At 55.8% G+C, this 21,016-nt stretch overlaps 4 protein-coding genes across 4 annotated transcripts; 2 read left to right on the forward strand and 2 right to left on the reverse strand.

The window, feature by feature from the left end:
- Positions 1-364: 364 nt before the first annotated feature.
- On the reverse strand, positions 365-8,761 carry CH63R_09257 (SNF2 super family protein; the record flags this gene model as incomplete). The annotated part of the gene is made up of 3 exons (XM_018304231.1): positions 365-4,834; positions 4,898-6,935; positions 7,011-8,761. 3 exons carry the CDS (start codon positions 8,759-8,761, stop codon positions 365-367), a joined length of 8,259 nt encoding a protein of 2,752 aa, XP_018156254.1.
- A 2,845-nt stretch (positions 8,762-11,606) lies between these two features.
- CH63R_09258 (uncharacterized protein) lies at positions 11,607-12,745 on the forward strand (the record flags this gene model as incomplete). Its single annotated transcript, XM_018304232.1, has 3 exons — positions 11,607-11,726; positions 11,802-12,045; positions 12,132-12,745. The coding sequence occupies 3 exons, from the start codon at positions 11,607-11,609 to the stop codon at positions 12,743-12,745; spliced, it is 978 nt and encodes a 325-aa protein (XP_018156255.1).
- Positions 12,746-13,434: 689 nt separating this feature from the next.
- On the reverse strand, positions 13,435-14,396 carry CH63R_09259 (Ribosomal protein L44; the record flags this gene model as incomplete). The annotated part of the gene is made up of 5 exons (XM_018304233.1): positions 13,435-13,474; positions 13,540-13,659; positions 13,797-13,861; positions 13,964-14,055; positions 14,393-14,396. The coding sequence occupies 5 exons, from the start codon at positions 14,394-14,396 to the stop codon at positions 13,435-13,437; spliced, it is 321 nt and encodes a 106-aa protein (XP_018156256.1).
- A 3,857-nt stretch (positions 14,397-18,253) lies between these two features.
- Positions 18,254-20,650, forward strand: CH63R_09260 (uncharacterized protein; the record flags this gene model as incomplete). Its single annotated transcript, XM_018304234.1, has 2 exons — positions 18,254-18,666; positions 18,742-20,650. The coding sequence occupies 2 exons, from the start codon at positions 18,254-18,256 to the stop codon at positions 20,648-20,650; spliced, it is 2,322 nt and encodes a 773-aa protein (XP_018156257.1).
- Positions 20,651-21,016: the final 366 nt, after the last annotated feature.

Genomic DNA, 21,016 nt, shown 5'->3' on the forward strand with positions numbered 1-21,016 from the left:
ATAGATCTTTTTTTTTATAAACACTTTCCTTGGGCTTTCCCGAACCATTATAACCCTTGACAAACAAACCGAACTTTTCACACTTGTGCAATCTCTGAGGGCTCTCAATCCATTCCCCCTCTGCACTCGTGTGTAATGTACTCAAACAACATCAAGAAATCCCGTCCCGAGAAAGCAATCCTCCGAAAATTCCTCCCATCCACCTCCGAAACGAGCAAATTCCTCGCCCTTGTTCTCTCTCAACTCATCATCACTCCCTCGTCTGCCGCCTCTCCATCTCGGCTGTGCCTCCTTTCCAATCGTAGCTTGTGCAAGTGAAAGAAAACCATCTCTGCGTAATGGTCCCGGTGTCGACGCCTTTCGCTCAGCCCTCGAACTCGACGAACTCGACGGATCGGAGAAGCTTCTCGACTGCCGAACTCTCTAGATAGGAGCGATATCGAAGTGGGTAGGCCGGGTCAACCGTGGCTTTTTCGCTGACTGGAAGGCGAATGCGACCATCGAGATCGCCCGAGCCGCGGATGCGGCCGCCCTGTCTCTGATTGAACATGTCAAACTCCAAGGTGGCGGGCGACACGAGGTGGTAGATCGTCACCTTGCGAGTCTGGCCTTGTCGGATGACACGACCCTTGGCCTGGTCCATGTACATTGTGTAGTTGTCAGAGTCCGTGAACAAGACGCCGGCGAAAATGACGTGGTTGGCCTCGGTTAGGTTCGTGCCCGCCGATTCGGAAGACATGAGGTTCTGTACCAGCACAGCCTTTCCTGGGAAGCTCTTGAAATCCTCAATGATCTCAGAGTCCATTTCACTGCCATTTGTCACGTAGACCGCGACGTCATCCCCGATGCTTCGAAACAAATGAACGCGAATCGCCTCTTTGACCCGGGAATAAGGCGCAAAGACGATGGCCTTCTCGTCATCCTCGAGGTCTGTGAGAATGATTTTCTCGATTTCGAGCATCTTCGACCCAGACAGGCCCGACACGTCTGCGTCGAACTCGTCGACCCCGTCGGCATCATTCTCCTTGAAGAAGGTGTCCCAAGGCATGAAAGACCCCTGGCTCGTTGCCTGGCATCCTTTTGTTGGGCACGTACGATGTTGGCTCTCCGTGAAAGCAAGATGGCAATCGTAACACAGCGTGTGACCACATGCGATCGACTGAAGACCCCGGTCGGTCGTCTTATGGCACTGGGAGCACCGGATCGGGAGGCTGTTGTGGGCGTCGAAATTGTGGTTCTGCAGGCAGTCCGCCTTGAGGATGAACATTTGGTTCCGCCAGGCTGTTGCCGCGGTCTTGATGCCGGCTTGAATGCTCTGAATGACCAGCATGAAGCAGTTCAGGACCTCGTCGATCGGTTGTCCTCTGGGTCTGATCATTCGTCCTTTGTGGGGTCGGTCCTTCGGTAGCTGGATACCGAATTCGAAGTCATCCTTTGTCAGTTTCCCAGCGACGTGCTTGTCGAACCGATCCGCAAAAAGAAAGTCGTCTTCGAGATGGGTATGATGCTTTAGTCCCATAGTGTATGGCAGCGCATCGTGGAGCGGATGCACGGGGTTAAGTTGCTTAGCTCGAATCATCTGGATGATTTCCTCCCTGGTGTCGGCTGGTCCGTCGATGTCGGGTCGATGCCAGCGCGCCTTCAACACCGAAAGCTCCTCATCTGAAATTTCCATGCCTTCTTCAAAAATCCACCAATTGGCAGCAGTAAACGATCCAGGACCACCGCCGCCCTCCATTGACCAGGTCTTGATGTCCCAAAGGTCACGTCCCTCCTTTTCTTGATATGGCTTCCTGCCCGTGACCCACGTCTTGTTGATGATTGCCTCCCTGAGGAAAATGATGAGCTGCCGGTCGCCGGCGATTTCCGCCTTTTCGTGTTTGAAAATATCAATGATGTCGTGCATGTGGCCCATGTATGCCGCTTTTTTGGCCTTCAAAGTGCTGCTGCGTGGAGTCTCATCGTTCTCAAGAACGTTGGCGAGGTACATCATCTGGTCAAAGAGCGATGAAATCGCGGACGAGCAGTGTTCCAAGAACATGGCAGATCCATAGGCCAAGTATCGACTGATTGAGCGGAAAGATAGTATTTGTCCATCCTTGATCCAACTCATGTTGATGAATCCCTGGCGATTGCTCCAGGAGGGAACGGACGCAAGCAGAAGCAGGGCTTCGATGGCTTCGGCCCACACGGACTTTCCCGAAGCCTTGACCTTTGATCCGGTACTGGCCAACTTTTCATCGGCCAAAAGGGCATGTACCAGTAGCGAAAGTTGGCTTGGTATACCGTGTATGTCGAACTTGGCGTCGTAGAGACCCTGCTGTACCAGGTTGTAGATGGTGGCCTCCAGAGGCTGCATCGGGGTAAAGCACAACAACTCTTCGACTTGCACATTGTCCACGTCCGTCTTGTTCTTGCGGAAGTGGTGCAAGATAAAACTCTTTGCCTGCTCGTGACGCTCGACAGCCAGCTTCGCAGATAAGGGCTCAGCATAGCTGCGGTACTTCTCGGCATCGGTCTGCTCCGAGATTCTTGGCCCCATTGTGACGTTTGGAAAATATCCCGGCATCGAGGGTGCAGCACGAGCAACGTGGACATTCAGCAACGTCCCAATGTCGCAAATTCGGCCAAGATCGACCGTAGGGGGTGTTCCGGAAAGAATCCACTTGGCGGAGGCAACGACCTTTTCCAGAAACACGGCGACGGGCGTATTTTCGTACGAGAACTCGTCCAAGACAGCCCGCTGGAAGGTATACATCTCCAGAAGCTGGCCCTTCTTGAACGCTTCCAGCACGTCGATTGCAGTAACAACCTTGGCCTTGGAGCTGGGTTTCGAGGCTCCTGCCCTCTTCTTGGCGCTTGTCGTCTGAGTCTTCCGGTCGCTGGGTCCCACGTTGTTGTCCTCGATCATCTGAATCCAGTCGTTTGTACCATTACGTCGGTTTTGCAAAACGGTATCAAGCTGCGTGATGTCCATGCTGTCTGGGTTGAGAAAGTCGAAACCCGACTGACGGATGGTCTCGGTGGCTTCGGAGTACCAGTCGCGGTGGTCCTGTCCCTTCAACGCGGATTTCCTGTGGTGAATAGGCGGGAGCTTAGACACCGCTGCAAGCTTCTCCAGGTTCTTGTCTGAGGAGACGAAGGTAGTGCTGACAATGATGATGTCTGCCACAATCATCTTCTCCCGCACGATATCGGTGGGCTTGGTGATGATGTGTACGGTGAGCAAGCCGCTTCCGTGGCCTCTCGAATCACGCCCGACGAATCTCGCAGCCTCGTTGGCCCACTGACCCACGATGTGAGGCGGAACGATGACCAAGGTAGCCTTGAGGTGGATAAGGCAGTTGGCACCCAAGTGAGCAGCACGCTCGTCGATGGATTTGGCCTCGTTGGCTGCATCGGCGGTGGAGAAATCAACAAGGCCGAGCGTGACGACTGTCTTGCCATAGCCGATGTCATGCGCTAGAACGCCACAATGGGAGAGATTCTCCAGTGTTGCCGTGCCCCATAGACGCACATTGACCGACGGTAGAAGACATTCTTCGAACTCCTTCTCCAGGAATGGATCGACGGCGTGTTCCCGCTTCAACATCCACTGGACAGCCTCCCATTGGTCACGTCGCAAGTTCATTTGGTTGCGAGCAAAGTTGGGGGGCTGTTTCGGGTTATCCAAAGGAAAGTCGCCTCTCTTGACCGGTAGCATGCTCTCCTTCAATGGCCGCAGCTCCTTCAAGCTCGGATCCACAAACTCAAACTGGACATCGAAGGTGCCGGATCCTCGAGGCGAGCGGACAAGAGCGGACATGGCATCGTTTCTTGGGGGGAAGTGTGCAAGGCCTCGGTGCGCAAGCACCTTCGGACTCAGAAGGAGTCTGAAATTGAGGATACTTAGTCGGCCGGAGCCGCCCACGTCCGGGTTCATGTAGGCTTGGATCTTATAGGGGACCGGCCTCTGCTGTAAGTCTCGGTCTGTCCGCGCGGCAGTCTGCTGGTCTTCGATACGTTCGATGCTGCCATTCTCGTCCCAACGGTGGAGAACCTTGGCGGGCTCGGGCAAGCAATCGCAACGCGCTGCTTCTACGTCGAGAGGGATGTTGTTCGCGGCGAGGCAACGGGCCTGGTGAAAAACCTGGGAGGTGTCCTTGATCTTGTTCAGGGCGGGAGAGAACAACGCCAGGGCGTCCTTGGCTTCATGAGGCGCGACCGACACCCAGGGTTCGTGGTTGGCATCGATGGGATGTGCGGGAGCGGCCCATTGCACGGGAAGCGATCTGACAGGATAGTGCATATGGGTGTTTTCCATTCTGACCAGAACGGACGGCAGCGTAGATTGGCAGTTGTCGGAGTCAGCAGCCTGCTCGATCGGGTTGCAGAATCGGACCGTAAGAGCTGAGTGACGCTCTGCGACGGCGAGGTGGTATTCAGGCTGCAAAAACTTCCACACACCAGGGACCGTGGCTGATACTCGTCGGGGCGAGTCGGGATTCTCACCACCCAGGAAGTGGACGTAGTCTTGCGCGAAGTTGCAAATGATGTCTCGCGACTGATCTGGTTCAAGCTTTCGAGGGTTCTTGGTCAACACCCATCGGTCGTCCTCGGCAGGTGTAGTGCGGTTGGCGTGCAACATGTGGTAGACATGGCTGCGGCCACCGTCCTTGCGAGTGTACAGAAGGCCGAAGGGGGTGCCGCACGATTTAGTGTGGCGAAAGTCTCCATCGATGTCGTCGGCAATCTGATATTGCAGCTGAGGGTAATCGGGCACGTCGAGCATCTGCTGGCGCATACCGTCCGAGGGACCAGAGTCCGAGACGAATCGCATGGGCGTCTGGAGGATCTGGAAGCCGATCTCTTGTTGAATGTACAACTGCTAGTTGTTCATCGTAGGCAGAAAACTGACGTCGGGGTCCGAAATGACGGCCCTCAGGAGAGGCTTGCTGACGTCGTATCCCAGCGAGTTGAGCAGGAGAGCTGCGTTCTGGGTCGCCTCGTTGGGTTCCATGGAGAGATGGCCAATTTCGAGGTAGGTTTGTCTCAGGTGAACGTTCCAAGTGAGGCCCTTCTCGGTGACAACCACGGTGATGTAGGAAAACTCGGACTCGTAAGTCACGGTGAGATCGTCTCTGAACTTGAGGCTGGTCTGGTAGTAGTTCTTGGAGCTGCAACAGGCTCTGATGGCCACTTGCAGAGCGGCGCGGTGCCGACCGAAGATTTCGTCGCTAAGGCCGTCGAGGACATCGATGTTGGGATCAAACCAATTGACAACCAGATGACCTGGGAGGGCGGCAGCCGCAAGCTCGTAAGCGGCGCTCTTGTCGATTGCGCAGGTGACGTCGACGGGGCGATCCTTGTCAAAGTTGTGATCGGGGTTGCCGGCGCAGGACTCACAGCGGACCTCGTCGCAATCGTCGCAGCGCCAGTGGGTTCCGGTGTGCTGGTGCTTGCGGAAGTCGTCGCAGAGACAGTTGCGACGACCCTTGCGACAAAGGTCCGTGAGAGATCCCACGGCCAGCTCGCCCGGGATGACCTCGGGCTCGACGTCCTGCCAACTCATCTTTGCCTCGTTGACGGGATTATCGATGGGATTGTCGACGGGAGGCGAGACGAAAGATGAGGTGGCAGGAGGGAGAAGGTGCGCAGAGCCCGCAGAGCCCGCAGAGCCCACAGTGGCCACAGCGCCGCCCGCCTCGTCGGCCACGTGACGCAGGCCGAAAAGGAAGGAAGCAGGGCCGGCGATTGGGGCTGCCGTGGGAAGGCCGGCAATGTACACCGACGACGACTCGAGGGCCTCGAGGACGAATTTCCTCTCGCAGGCGATGGCGCACAGGATTGCCGCCCCCGCCACCGTCGTCGTCATCGCATTGCCGGCCAGATCCTTCAGCTGGGCCTCCTTCTCCACCGAGATGGACACCCGATCGATTGGGATGCCTTGAAGGGCAAGGCACTCGATCCCCAAGATGGGACGACCGTGGTACGTCGAGAAGGATTCGTTGGTTGGGATGATGCAAGGGATGGTACCGATTTTGATGCTCTGACGGTCCACGTTCTGTCCCAGGTCGAGCATGACGAGCTTGTAGGTGAAGTCGAAATTCTTCACGAAGGCCCTCAGAGAACTGATGTCCAGCAGGTCCTGCATCCGTGGCGTAATCAGGCGAATGTAGTTGCCCCACGACTCTTCGCGAGGCTGTACGTTACCACGATCGTCGAGTCGCGTGTAAGGCTGGCCGTTACCGAGCCCCTCCTTCCGCCGCGCAAGGCGGTGATCGTTCTGGCACACGACGGCTTCGACGTCCTTCTTGGGCTTGGAAAGCATAGTCCTCTCCAGCTGGAACCTGCTGTTCAGCGTGCGCTTATCGGACGGCGGGAGCAGGAACCCTTCCAGGTCCGGCGGGTTCCTGAACCAATGCGACGGTTTCATGAGCTCGGCCCACGACTCGACAATCTCCGAGGCGTTCTGTCCGTATCGTCTGGCGTCGACGGCCACCAGGTACTTTCTCTGTCTCGTTTGCGGCACGAGGAAATTCTTGGAGTCCACTTGGGCCACGGCGGCACTGTATCCGATGGCGGGAAGCCAGAACCCTTTGAACTGATCCCAAGGAGCCTTGGTGACGTTCTCTAGAATGAGAATCTTGGGACGGTGCTGGAGGGCGTAGAGCAGGATAGACAGGAATGTCTTAGTCGACTCTCCTTTTTCTTCTTCGATCTTGTTAAACAGCGCCTCGAGGCCCTCGACAACTTCTTCGGCGACAGGATCGTCTTGGCTGAGAACATCGCTGACGCCTCTTTCCTGGAATTGGTCAAAGAGCTTCTGGAGACCAGATGCCTTCTTCCTGTCCTCACGCCGAATGTTAAGACTTGAAAAGTCTACGCAGGAACTGCCGGCGATCAGGATGTCGACTTCCTTCGGGATCTTTTCCATGGCACCGGTTACCGACATACTACAACAAGAACAACAACATCAGAGTCAGTGGCTGCCAAAGAGGGGAACATGGATAAGGGTGTCGTCAACTCACGCTTCATATGCGCCAGGCCTTCCGAGATCGGCGACGTTTCGAAAGATGTGTCCGGAGGGGTGAGCATTTCTTGCAATCCATCCCTGCTTCACGGGATCGATCTCGACACTGAAGACATGGTCGTACTTAAGAGCACCCGGGTGCCCATCGCCAGTGGCCGCTTCGGCCAATTCGCGCAGAGCCAAGATTGGACCGTCTGTGCCAGAGCACATCGTTGCAATCCTGAAAGAGACGCCACCCTGCTCGACAACCTGTGCAAACCCAAGGTTGCTTGCGTTGTGATAGATAATCGGGAAGGCATCCCGCGGCTTGTGAACAGCTCGCTCATCAAGAATAGCACCCTCGCGGCGGTTTGCATGGAGACCAAACTGTTGCGGCACTGAGCCTGGAGCTGGCACCTGAATGTTCTCCATCACGAAAGCATCGATGATAACATCCAGGAGCTTTTCGGGCGTTGAGAAAATTGCCAGCATGTTGATGTCTTTTCCGGGCTGGGCATGGGCTCCGAGCAGGCTCTGAATGTCAGCTACTCGGCTGAGCTGGTTGGCGATCGTGCGGTCATGGTCAGTATGATGATGAATGACGAACAGGTGTTGGTCATTCTGGGGTCGAGGCGGCGAGCCGGCTTGCTCGGCGCTGGGTACTTCTTGGCGTCTGCGACGCGCTCGAGCTCTGGCACGAGGAGTTGGGCCAGCGGGCTGGGGATTCTGAAGCTGATGGGGTACGGCGGCAGGAGGAGAATTGACAGCTTTCTCGCCAATGGGTTGGCCGGGAAAATGATTGTTCTGTGCAGCTGCAGGGTCGCCTGCCATCTGCGAGTAGCCAAGGTGCGGTTCTGGGCCTGGGTGTTGCTGGTCATAACGTTGCAGGCTACCGAATTCTGCATTGCCATGAGGATCAATGAACCGGCCATTCTGAGGAGGATTCTGAGGAGAATTCTGAAGCTCTGGACTGGAGACTGAATTGCCACTAAAGCGTTGAGACAATGTGTAGGAAACGAGCGGGCGCTGATATTGATGGTTGCCGAAAGGTTGCTGCTGTGTAGAGAACATGTTGATTCCACCACCCCTTTGGGCAATTGGAGTCACAATCCCAGATGAACCAGCGGCGTCATTCTGAGAGGGGTTCTCACCACCGAGCGCAGGATCCAGTATCAGTTGGTTCGAGTGCGAGATGTTGCCCGGGTCTTGAGCGAAGAAGGCGTTTTCTGCAGGCTGAGGTTGATAGCTGCCGGAGGATTGTTGCTCTGGAGGAAACGGGTTGGATTCGTAACTCATTTGAGCCATCGGAGCCAAGCCCCCATAGAGGCTAGACTGGTTGAGTTGTGCGATGTTGTCCCAGTCAAAGCCCGCGTCCATATCAGCCTCGGGCGCCATACCTTGAGCGGATTCTGTCTGGTTGGTGTTCGACGAACCGTAGCTCTGACCTGCTCCCGAACTATGCTGTTGAGACGGAAAGCCTGGGAAAGGCGCAGGAGAGTCGTTCAGGCTCTGACTTTCGGCGACGCGATCGAGGCCAGAAACATTCTGCTCAACCCAGTTTTCCGCGTCTTCAAAGTTGTAGGCCGGCGGCGTGCCGTAGGTATGGTGTCCATGCATGAAATCTGGCTCCGCAGGGTACTGGCCATCTGCTGGGTCATTTTGGAGGTCCGCCTCTTCGTGAGACGATTGATCGCCCGCGAGGCCCTGGCCAGCATTCGGATCATACAGTCTGAGTTGCTCCAGGCGGTCCAACTCCTCCTGGTCCGCCATCTTGGCGCGAGGTACGGGTGAGAGAGCCTCGAAAAGGATCGAGCAAGGTGAGCAAAATGGGGGTTTTTGAGGTTATGATGGAACGAAAAGGGGAGAGAGGGGAAAGGGGACAGATGTTTCTGGGTGAAATCAGGGCAAAGAACCCAAAGAACTGACGAAAGCTGATTGTTCTTGATGGTTGGCGATGATCAGCAAAGAGTTGAGTTGGGTCTTTCAAGTATTGGAAGAGGGTGAAAGAAGGCGAGAACTGGTGAGAAGGGGAGAGAAAGGTGGGAGAGATTTTCTCTTTGACAGGTAAAAGAAAACAAAAACAAAAGGGCAAAAGAATTTCTTGTGGGAGAAGGGGGCCCACGTCAAGCCAGAGCCTCATCCTCAAGCCCTCATACCCTCAAGCCCTAGGGGACTAGACCAAAGAAGGCGGGAGCTCTTCACAGACAAGGCGAGAGCAGCCGCCCCTCGACATCCTCAAGAAGCGGGTGCTCCTGTTGTGAAGGCGAGAGCCACCCTCAGGGCCTTGAGGAGGCGGGTCCAGGGTTCACGGGTGGCCTCCTCATGCATGGCGAGGTCTGACATGGCTATCTCAGGAGGCGGGCGCCTGGACAGGCAAGGCGAGAGCTGCCCCTGAAAATCTTCAAGAGGCGGGTGCTCTTATTGTGAATGGCGAGAACTACCCCTAGGGCTTTAGAAAGCTGGTCCACAGATGGCCTCCTCATTAACTGTGATGGATCTCTCTTAGGGGTTACAAGCAGATGATGGGTGGTCTCATTCAGAATGATAGAGTTCCTCCTGGGGTCTTGGTAAGTTGGCTGATAATGTATAGACAACGAGAATCATATGCAAGGCTTCAAGGAGGCATATGATCTGACGATGAATAGCATAGCGAGAGCGAAGTCCCAAGCTCCCAAGGCATGTTTCCATGTGAGACTACCACACGTCCAATTTGGCGCTCTATCATTTTAGAACTGCCCTTTTCTTTGGGAAGAGCCACTACTCAGGGAGCCTTGCCACCCTGTTCAGGGGTCGTTGAAAACTTAAGAGAAGAGTAGAGAAAATTGATAGACTGGCTTCTGCTTGGATTGCTTGAAAACCCTCCACGCAATGAGGAATTCATTGAAGTGGCAGGAATGGACAGACAGGCAGACAGCCCCAAAACCCTCTATTCTTTGGTTAAGGTGAGAAGACCATGAGAGCACAAAGGAGGCTGGCTCTTCTGGCATGGCATATTTGCTTGTCTTTAGGCAGCCGGATTCCGGAAGATACTGTGGACTGATACTAGGTGAGATAGGCAGACGGTGTCCATCTATTTGCGGCGAGGGTGTTTTGACTTCAGTTGCTGAAGCACCCAAGCCTGTCTGGTAGTGAGAGGCCCTGCAAAGTAATGCAGGGTGGCACTCAGCTGTGTACTTTTGTGTATTGTATATTCGCACATATTTCAAGTAGACTTCTACCTGGAAAGCTGACAAGATCTCAAATCACCATGCTGTATATGAGCATTTGCTCTGTGTTTGCAGCATGGTTCTGCCCCCAAAAGGCACTGAGTCAAAGAGAGAGATACTTCTCTTGTGCACACAAGCTGGATGATTCGTGCAGTTATCACGTTCTTCTATCATGATGGAATGATCAACTACTGAGATACAGAAGGAGACGGTATTGATAATATGGAACTAGGCGTTCAGAAGAAAGAGAGACACTTGTCTCAACAGGTCTTGATATGTTTTAATGGTGATAAGCAACATGCATAGAATATGAATCAGGAGTGTCTTGACTGAAGACGGAAGCAATCCACTATATTGTGTTGAGTTGGTGTGATGGGCTTGAATTGCTTTGGAAAGAGGGATAAATAAAAATTGTAGATCTAAGAGCATAGAGGAAATGACACATAATCCAAGGCTTAAGTCAAAGACCATCGATGCCTAATTAAAACTGCCAGGGTTGCATCAAAGCAGAAGGCAACTACCTATGGGAAGGGAATGTGTTGTGGGGTGATGTTCAGATCCCCATCGAGACTTGCAGAGAGGAGGTAGTCCGATTGTATCAAACGTCCTTGGTCATGGTTTTGCTGGGGAAAACAAGAAGGCGAGCGGTGTCGAAAGCTCATCTCGAGATATGCAAATAGTAAAAACACATACGCGCGCGCACTGAAGTCCGGCCACTGCCCAAACAAGAGCTACCGAAGGTGCGGCTTACGTCGCCAACTGCGAATTGTATCGCTGCAACGCTGCAGTCCCCAAAGCTGTGTTTTGGTTCAGCCCGGAGAAGTGTGCCGTCTTGTAGGTATCTCAGTCCGGTTCAGCAGTCGCCCTAGCTGCAAGAGCAAGAGTTGAAGTCAAAACAAGAGCGACTCACCCAACCCTCAAACGACCCCATTGGCCAGATCTGGATCCCGTATCATGTGACTGGCCCACGGCTTGGAAATTAGTCATCAGGCGTTTTCCTCTTCTCTCTCTGCCGGGTTCGGGCAAGCAGTCGCCGGCGGCCTTGATTGGCCCACTAAACATGTGCTGCGAAGGGCGGGTTGATTGGCGGTGACCGGTGGCTACCGACGCTCCTGGACTTCAGCTTTCCAGGCCTGCCTGCGACTCTAGTCCAGATCCATCTCGCCGTGAGTCGATACGAACTTTGCAAATAGAAACAGAGGGCTTGGCTATTTGTCAGTCCCCAGTTTGTGCCCAGGTCCGTCTTCGGGGCTCGGCGTTTTTGGTTCATGCTGCGTTTGCTGAAGAATCAAAAAGGCGGGCTGTTGTCTTCCTTTTCGTCCTTGAAATCTGCAGCTGACTGACTGACTGCCTGGAGTGACGACAACCTCAGACCAACCTTGCAAACCCCACACCAATACACCGTCACCATGGGGTCTCAACTAGTCTCGACCGACGCCAAGAACAAGTTGGAAGACTTGTCGGGCATCACTATCCTGCCGGGCCAGAACCCATACGATGCCTTCATCAAGGCCTGCAATGATAATCCCGTAACGTCACCTCTTCGATGCTGATAAGAATAAGCTGTGTCTGATGAACGTGACCTGCATCCCCCCCTCTTTTAGGCAGAGATTCAAGCTCTCTACCAGGCTCATAGAACGAAGAGGAACGAGCAGCAGAAACAAAAGTTCATCGCCCCGGACTACAAGGAGCTCGTCATAGACCCCTTCCTCCTGAGGCTCGAGAACCCCAAGATGGAGCCGGGCTTCCAGGACCCCCGTAACTGCTTCGTCTTCTGGGCCCGCCCGCCCGACCACATCGTGAGGCTCGCGGCCTACGTGCAGGCCCTGCTCAAGAAGGCCGCGCCGAGTAAGAAGATGCCTGGACCCCCCGCGACGATGAAGCATTTACACACGCACACATACTAACGTGGAGCTCTTCCCCCCCTCTCAAAGACGCTTGGCTCATGCCTCAGCACCGCATGCACCTCACAGCCCTAGAGGTAACCCACTCCAAGACCCCCGAAGAGATCACCGCCCTCACCGACACCTTGCGCCCCGCGATCCCCTACATCACGGACTACACCTACGCCCACCGCTCGCGGCTTGTGAAGCCCATGGTCTCCTACGACCTCTCGGCCTTCGCCCTCTCCTTCCTCCCGGCGGCGGGCGAACCCGCCAGCGGCCCCGCGCCCGCGCCCACCGCAACGCAGACGGCCGTCGTCGAGGGCGACGGCTACACGTACCACCACCTCCGCCGGGACGTCTTCGACCTGGCGCGGTCGACGGGTGTGCCGATCGAGTCGCGGTACCAGGTGCCGAGCGCGCACATCACGCTGGGACGGTACCTCTCCGAGGAGGACCACGAGACGCCCGAGGCGAGGGCCAGGTGGGTCGAGACCATCGACGAGATCAACGCGTGGCTCGAGAGGGAGGTTTGGGACCTGAAGGACGGGGCCGGCGGCTGGGTCGGCGAGTGGCTCGTCGGGCAGGAGAGGGGCCTGGATGCGCGGAACGGGCAGCTGTGGTACGGAGGGGGCAGGACGATCAGGCTCGGGGAGGGGTTCTGAGACGGAGGGTCCAGGCTCGGCGGCTGGGCATTGTTGCAGACGCATACGGTCATTCTACGAACGTCGCAAATGACGCATGGCGGTTGCACGCCAGCCAATAACTAAAACATGATAGACAGGAAGCTTGATACACTGGGCATACGCGCGCACACACACACACACACACACACACATACACACATAGACGTCGGAGAACCAAAATGAACCATGATAAAACGTTTCTTCGTGACTCAGTTGTATGATTGACCGGCTGAGCCTTTAGGGAAAGGCATCTATCTTCTAGAGACCACAAGCTTCAGGAGCGTGGACAAGGTTTTCTCCCCGAAAGGGACTAGGTCATCCCACCTCGAGCGCGATGAACGCCCTCAGGACAACCCATCTGTCGAGTTTCCCACGCATCCCGCATCTTTTTTTTTCTTGTCACTTTTCGGTCTCTCTCTCTCTCTCTTCAGACGCGCTTGGAGCGCCAACAGATGGCAGGGTTTGAGGTTGAGGGAAGGGAAAGGCTTTTTGATGTATGCGTTTTTTTGGTATCCGTTCGCAAATCAGGGCTTTTATTTGTTCCCTATGTAGTGTTCCGCAAATGAGAACTGGTAACCCTCTTCGCCGCCATTGTTCCAGCCTGATGATGATCCGTCGTATGCCGTGAAAGGAGCCATAAAAGTCGGTCGACCGAAAACACAACGCGTTTAGAAAACGAGGGCAGCACCCTTGGTCTTCTTGTCACCACTGTATAGATTGTCAGCAATCTGGTCTCGGGGGACTCGGGCAGAGCAGGAGCGGTGTTGGCGTACCCCAACTCGAAGTGCTTGCAGCGCTTCAGGGCGAGCTGAAGCTTGGTCTTGCACTTGACGCACTCCAACCGCAGGACAACCTTCTTGGTGGTCTTAGCCTTCTTGTGGAAGACAGGCTTGCTGTGGTACTGTCAGCCTTGCTCTAAGCACACGTTTGTCCCGGTGAAGAGGAGGGGTTGACCACGTAGCGTGGTAACATTGGATCCCCTCCTCAACCGGCGCCCGTCTTGCAACAGACGGCGAGTGTGTAAACGTACGTCTGACCACCGTAACCGGACTGCTTTCGGTCGTAACGTCTCTTTCCCTGCGCGAACAGCGAGGCCTATGCAAACAACCATTTAGTAAACATGTTCGTAATGTTGGTCTCGGAGGGGGGGCGATGCGTCGCTCGTTTCGTCCGTCGCGCGTGTTGCTGGGAACGTACCTTGCCGGCCTTGTACTGGGTGACCTTGTGCTGGGTGTGCTTGCGGCACTCCTTGCCCTTGCAGTAGGTCATACGCGTCTTGGGAATGTTCACTGGAAACCCCGAGTCAGCCCTTGGTGTTCCTTCATCATCAAAACTGAGCCATCTCGTAAGGTAGTCTCTCGTGGTTGCAGCCGGATCGATTGTCCCTCAAGTCTCAGTCGTCCGTTCGGTGACCGGCACCGTGGTGTTGTGCGCGGGTTGGTTGTGTGTCGTATCGAGTTTCGGTGATTTTCCCCTCCCTCGTGCCCCGAGATTTGTCGATTGCGCATCGGTGGGCATCGCAACGTTGGCGAAGACAGCAATCTCTCTTAATTTTCCCATATCGAATCCGGCTGGTGGCCACGCAGAGACTGAAAATGCAAAAGACTCATTTCAAAAAGGACCTACCCATCTTGGCGGCTGTTTGGTCGATGTCGCTTGCCGGAGTGTCGTGATGATGGAGTGAGAGATTTGGCTGGGGGCGTATCAAATTTCAAAAAACAAAATTCTGTGGGAGGGCAGGTGCAACGAGGCGATGTGGCTGAAAAAGGCGGGGCTCAGCCACCTCTTCCACCATTCGGGCTGTTTCACGTGACTTAGGTCGGCCCTGTCCATCAGTGTGCCGCTTTTGTCGCTTGGCTCCACCTGACAGGCAGCTGAGCGACAGCTGGCCAGTGGCAGTCTCTCTACAGGACGCCATCACAAGGCCGATTATCGACGGCTTGATTCCTTCTTTTTCCCAACTCCTTATGTTCACTCTCTTATGCGGTTGGTACTTGGCATTCGCAGCTCCGTCCAGGTCCGTTCGGCACCACGCGCCGTCTTTAACCTTATGGCCAAGAGTCAATCGTGCATCTAAACATCGAGACAGTCAGACTGTCCAGATCTAGGGCAAGCATGATGATCGCGGGAAAGCACCGCGCGTCAGAGTACCGTTTCCCATGGTAGAACACGCAATCCTCTGTTTCGACGTTCGCCCTATCTGGAAAGTCCCAACTCGCTGCTTGCGACTCGGACGGGTTGTGGCCGGCGCGCAAAGACAGAAGGCGACATTAGACTTCTCGTCCAACGGTGCAAGGGCCTGGCCGATGCCCTCCCTCCCGTCCGCCCTGACACCATCTTTCTTCAACCCTTCACGACTCGTCCCCCGGCCGCCCGGTCGCCTTCCCGAGGGTTTTCTAAACCATTTCAGCTGACAGAAGATGCCATTACACCATGGCACAAGCATACTGCTGTCAATGGCTGAATGGCAAATGCCACCCCCCCAGCCGGGACTGACGTCAGCGATAGTTCAGCCTCTGTTATCCTATGGTTTCCAGCTTTGACCTTGTACGGCATTTTACTCGAAGCCCAGGGGACTCGGTTTCGGAAAAAAAACTCTAGAATCAAAACGGTGACGTGATGCCGCAATTACGGCTCACGCGGGCGCCGGAAAGACCTGGCTAGCATGACGCATATTGATTACCCTCTATTAGACTCTCGTCGGAATCCCCATCGTCGTCTTCCACCAGGCAAGGCTGGCATTCTTTCCTGGGCTGGCTCCCTGGTTGGAGGCCGTTGGGTTGGCTGCTCACCTCGCGACGAACACCTCGCTTGGGAGGCGCTCGGCCGAAGAGCCGAAATGCCACGATGGCTTCCGTCGATGGTGGCGTGCTCCTAGTGGGACGACTAGCCCCGAGATAGATGATGCTGTTTGGTTTTCCCGCAACCACAGGACACGGCCTTGGAGCCGAAAACAATGATCAATCAACTTGACGTATGGTAGGTAGGCTGATGACTTCAATCCACACTGGCTAGTCCGCCGTCCATGGGGCTCTGTCAATGTTGCGCCGACTTGTCGAGCAACGGCTCTCATGCCATTACCTGGGGCAAACATGATGGCTCAGATCCTACCAAGTGATTTAGCGCCTACCCTGCCGGGACACTCCCACGTCTGCGCTGAGTGCTCTTCCATCCGTGAAGAAGCGAAGCGCATAGACCTCGAGATGGCAATACTACGCCTGCAAATAGCATTACAGGGTCTAGCAGAATCCTCGACAGCGTGACGGCCGGAGTGCATACGGATGAAACCTCCACGGTGGTAACGGGGGAGCGAGTGCCCTCTGGGTACAGGAGGTACTGGATTGCAGGGCAGCAGCCGGCAGGTCACGCCTTCACTATTCCAGTCAAATGCGCAATACGCAGTACAGTACTTCCATGTTGTGGACCGGACGATTCAAGAAACAAACTGTAGCAAAACCCGACAGGAAGGGCGTCCGCCCTGCTTGAGGCCAAAGCTAATTGTGCCGGGACAAAGGCGCTGAGTGGACGAGGCTGCGTTCGGCTCACCGTCAGATGGCTTTCCGGGTGGCGTTCATTACGACGACGACGTAGTCTCAGACCAGCAAAAGGTGGATGGGATTCGTCCAGAGGAGACAACAACGCGACAAGCCAACACACACGAGACACGGCGGCACAGATGACGGACCATGGCCTTCCAGATCCGGTCCTCCATGCCTGCGGCGTATAACACCAACAAAACCCGAGCCGCATCATGGACGCGGGGGGAGGGGAGGGAGGGCTGAACGGGGTTGCCGGCACTGGGACTCCGGAAGTAAGTGCCGCAGTCGAGGAAATGAAAGAACTGCGAGACAACAGAGCAACCACGCGGAATGTAATGGAATGAACTGGGGCTGGAGCGACGAACCGCGACAACGCCGTTCCAGTGCCGGTTTCCCCCTCTCTTTTCTCCCCCAGGGCCGCGCCCATCATTTTTTCTTTATTCCCCCCTGTACCCCCTTTTCCCCTTCCCCATTCCTAAAAGAGTCCTTGACAAATCGCACCGGCAGACTCGCAACGTGGGTTGAACTTGGCTTGAAACGTCGCCCAACGCCGCAACGTCGACGGTTTCAGATGCACCAGCTCCCGTGCGCTTGAACCACGTTCCTTGCATGTCGACACCTTAATCGACCCCCCCCCCCCTCTACAATTCACCTCCCGTTGCTTTCTTTAGCATCGGCCTACAACCACCCTCCCTGTTGATAACCAGCGTGTCGCGAGCAGAGTACTGTACTGTACTGTACAGGTAGGGGAAAGGGGGGGAAGACAGTTGTGCTGTAGTTCCTGGCCTTACACGTACACATACGATGTACACCGGACGGAACTGCGCATAAGCCAGGGCCCCACAGGGGACGCGCAACCCTTTCTCAACTTCTCGAGTCTCCCTTCCTTTTGTTCCGACTCCCTACAAGACTCGCAAGGCACCGGTCCCGTGCGCTCTGATACAGGTCCGCGAAGCCTTTCTTGGCTTGCGCTACACATTTGTCCGTCCAACCCGCGTCCAGCTTACGTTTACGTCCCCGGCTGTAGCGACCATCCGAGTATCCTCACCAAGGTCTCTCTCTCTCTCTCTCTCTCTCTATCTCTCTATCCTTGTACCTCTGTACTTCGGATTTGGGGACGAAACGGCTTGGACTTTCGCCCAGATTCCTCGTATAGCCTCAGTAAGGCCATACACTGGCGTACTAAGACGTGCATTCGGGCTTTCGAGAGGAGGCTGGTCCCCGAATCATGAATACGGGACCTGCCAAGCTGCGTTCAATCCAAACGATACGATGATGGGCTTGGAAGTTGGGGAAGGGATGGAAGAAGCACTTGGTCTGCAACGCTTGAGGCTCATTGGTCCCCCTGTACTTGGCTTGGCGGCTCATGGCCCATCCTTGTTCTCGCTCCCCGCGACGTTGGGAGCTGAGACAGGTTGGCGTGGGAATGGTGGACAGTCAAGTCAGAGCCAAAGAGGCAACGAGACCCGGCAGCCCCCGAACCCTGGACGTCCCAACTAACAGTCTTGCTAACACCGACTTCTCTTTAGCCCTCTCCTCTCTTCCCGCAGATCAGCCCGGCCAGCAAGACCCCACACCCCCCCCCTCCCCTGGCTGCCGACTGTTCGGTCCCATCTGCTCGCTCTGTTGCATGATGTGCAAGTGGCTTGTGTCTTCTTTACGTCCAACATTCTGTGCAGGGAGATTGCTTGTTTGAAGACTAGAAGAGAGAGGTCTGAGCCGGCATCTGGACATGGAAGCCGAAAAAAACGTCACTTGCACAAAGTTGTGTTCATTATCTTAACAGTATTAACATTCACCCATCCCCTCCTCGCTCTTCTCGATATATCCTCTTGCATTCGATCTTTTACTTTTCCTTCTCTTTCACTAGGCCCAAGTTCCATCACCAAATGTTTTTGTGATACCCCAGATACCCACTCCCAACCCTCTCACTCTCACTCCGGCAACCATGGAGCGAGCGCATTCTCTTCTCACCAGCACCACCCGATCCATTAGCAGCTCGCGGTCCAGTACTCGCTCGTCCCGCTCAAACTCATTACTCAACACAACACCCAGCCCGGAGAAGGGGGAGTTCTTCCTCCCCGCGCCAGCCACCACGATCTCACAGCCGAAAATCAGGGTGCGGGCGATACTAGGCCACTGCCTGTATCGTAGGGTCGTGATATGGACCGTGACGATATCCATGCTTATCGCGCTGGCGTACCTCAACACGCCCTTATACACACGAGACGGCAAGATCTTGGGAGATGACTACAGGATAGGCGGCATCGGGGACTCCCCGAAGAAGCATGGCAAGCCAGCACCGCCCGAAGAAGACCTCATCATCGACAGTGACATGCCGCCATGGCTCAAGTTCAAACAGTGAGTTCCCGCGCAGAATATACACAGGAAGTGTTCAGCTCCGCCGAGTCGGTTTCACTAACACCACACGAAAAGCCTCAACGGCTACTTCAACGGCCTCAAGTCCATCGTCCCCATCGCCAACCACACTCCCGAATACCCCAACAATTCTTTCCCGGCACCGGTCACAGCCGTGCCCATTTACCATGATACCCCTCCCGTCCCCACCCCCTACGCAGCTCACCCGGATTACGCATCTACAGAGTATCGGAGAGAATACTACCCCGTCCGCGAATGTTTTATCGACGAAAACGACAAGGTTGCCGTCCCGGACATCTACGCCTTCGACGGCGTACCTCAGAATCAGCCTGACCCGGCCATCGGCTCGCACACTGTGCTCGGCCTTCGCAATGACGTTTGCTTCGATCGTTTCGGACGCTATGGCCCCTACGGTCTCGGGTACAGCATCAGCGAGGGCGGCACGTCTCAGGGCCTGGATACCGAGCAGGAGGGCGCCGAAGCCGTCTGGGCCAAGACTGGCAAGATCGACTACAGCCGTGTCGACTGGGGCGACGCTCAGGAGCGGTGCGTTGAACGCAACAGCGCCCGCTTCAGCAACGGCACGGGGGATAGCAGCTACAATTCCATCCACAGCGAGCCCGAAAGCACGGAGGGCGGCCTCAAGAAGACGGACCGCATCGCCGTCGTTGTCCGCACTTATGTTGGGTTCGAATGGACCCAGCTCGCCATTGTTAACTTCCGCGCCATGATCTCGGAGCTCTCGCTCAAGTCCGGCGGCGAGTACACCGTCCATTTCCTCCTCCACGTCAAGGACAACGAGGCGCCCATCTGGTCGGATCCGTCCGTCATCCAGAGCATCCTCGACGCCAACGTGCCCACCGAGTTCCACTCCATGTGCACTCTCTGGTCCGAGGCGGAGATGAAGCTGTACTACCCCGGCCACTTCGCCGACGCCATCGAGAACCCGTCCAACGGCGACATCCACGGCGTCTACCGGAGCGCGCAGATGCCCCTCCAGGTCTTTGCCCTCCAGCACCCCGAGTACGCCCACTTCTGGAACTGGGAGATGGACATGCGTTATATCGGCTCTTACTACGAACTTCTCGACCGCCTCGGGTCCTGGGCCAAGGCTCAGACCCGGACCCTCCTCTGGGAGCGGTCGGCCAAGTACTACATCCCCGCTGAGCACGGGTCTTGGGACGAGTTCGCCAACATAGTCGAGAAGGAGCTCAACGCTTCCGGCCGCCGCGCCGTTCTCGGCCCCCAGATCTTCCCCGGCCGCATGTCGCTCAAGAGCGAGGAAGCCGGCGCCTCGATCCTGCCCCCCTCGTGCTCCCGCGGTAGCGATCCGTCCGAGTGCGGCGTCGGCGAGGAAGCCGACCTCATCACGCTCAACCCCCTCTTCGACGCGGACGAGTCCGGCTGGGTGTTCGCCAAGGACGTCACCGGCTACGAAATGGTTTTCGCTCCGCCGCCGCGCCGATGCGCCATCGTCACGGCCTCGCGGATCTCCCGCCGGCTCCTCGCTGCAATGCACGAGGAGATGTGGCGGATGCACCACAGCATGTTCTCCGAGATGTTCCCGGCCAGCATGGCGCTGCACCACGGCTTCAAGGCGGCCTATGCGCCGCACCCCGTCTTCCTGGACCGGGCGTGGTATCCCTACAGCACTATCGAGAAGGCCTTCAACGGCGGCCGCGACGGCACCACGGGGGGCCACGGCAGCCCCTTTGATCTCAAGAACGAGCACAACCACAAGGGCACGAGCTGGTACTACAACTCCGAGTTCGCCGGCCTCCTGTGGCGCCGGTGGCTCGGGTACGCCCAGATGGACGGCCGCGGCAACAATGGCGGCCGCGCCGGCGAGGGCTCCCTCCGCGGAGGGCAGGAAGAGGAGTCCCACAGGGACGGCTCGGGTCGGTTGTGCATGCGCAGCATGCTGTTGCACCCGATCAAGTGGGAGAACCCGGGCGAGAGGAACTGAAGTACGCGTTTTCTCATTCTTTTTTTATATTTCCTTGCTACCGAGGCATCGACGGCCAGGGCCATATTGTCTTGTCTAGGAACCTCCCGTCATCGGTATCAGGAGCCGTGGGAGAAGCGTGTTCAAGGGTTTTGTTTCCCTTTTTGAGCAAACATTGATTCCATCTGCTTATACGGCCCAACTTTCTAGCATTTACAAACCCCCCTTCCCTTTTTCATAGAGTGTACATATCGAGGGCAAAAAAACGGGGTTTTTGGGGCGGACGCCATACCAATCGTGGGAGCGAGAGGGATCTACAGTTCAAACATAGCATTTTCCATTTCTTCAAGAGATGAGAGACAGGAATCATCCATTCCGTTGATACAT

The sequence above is a fragment of the Colletotrichum higginsianum genome, chromosome 6 (assembly GCF_001672515.1).
Source record: "Colletotrichum higginsianum IMI 349063 chromosome 6, whole genome shotgun sequence".
NCBI lineage: Eukaryota > Fungi > Ascomycota > Sordariomycetes > Glomerellales > Glomerellaceae > Colletotrichum > Colletotrichum higginsianum.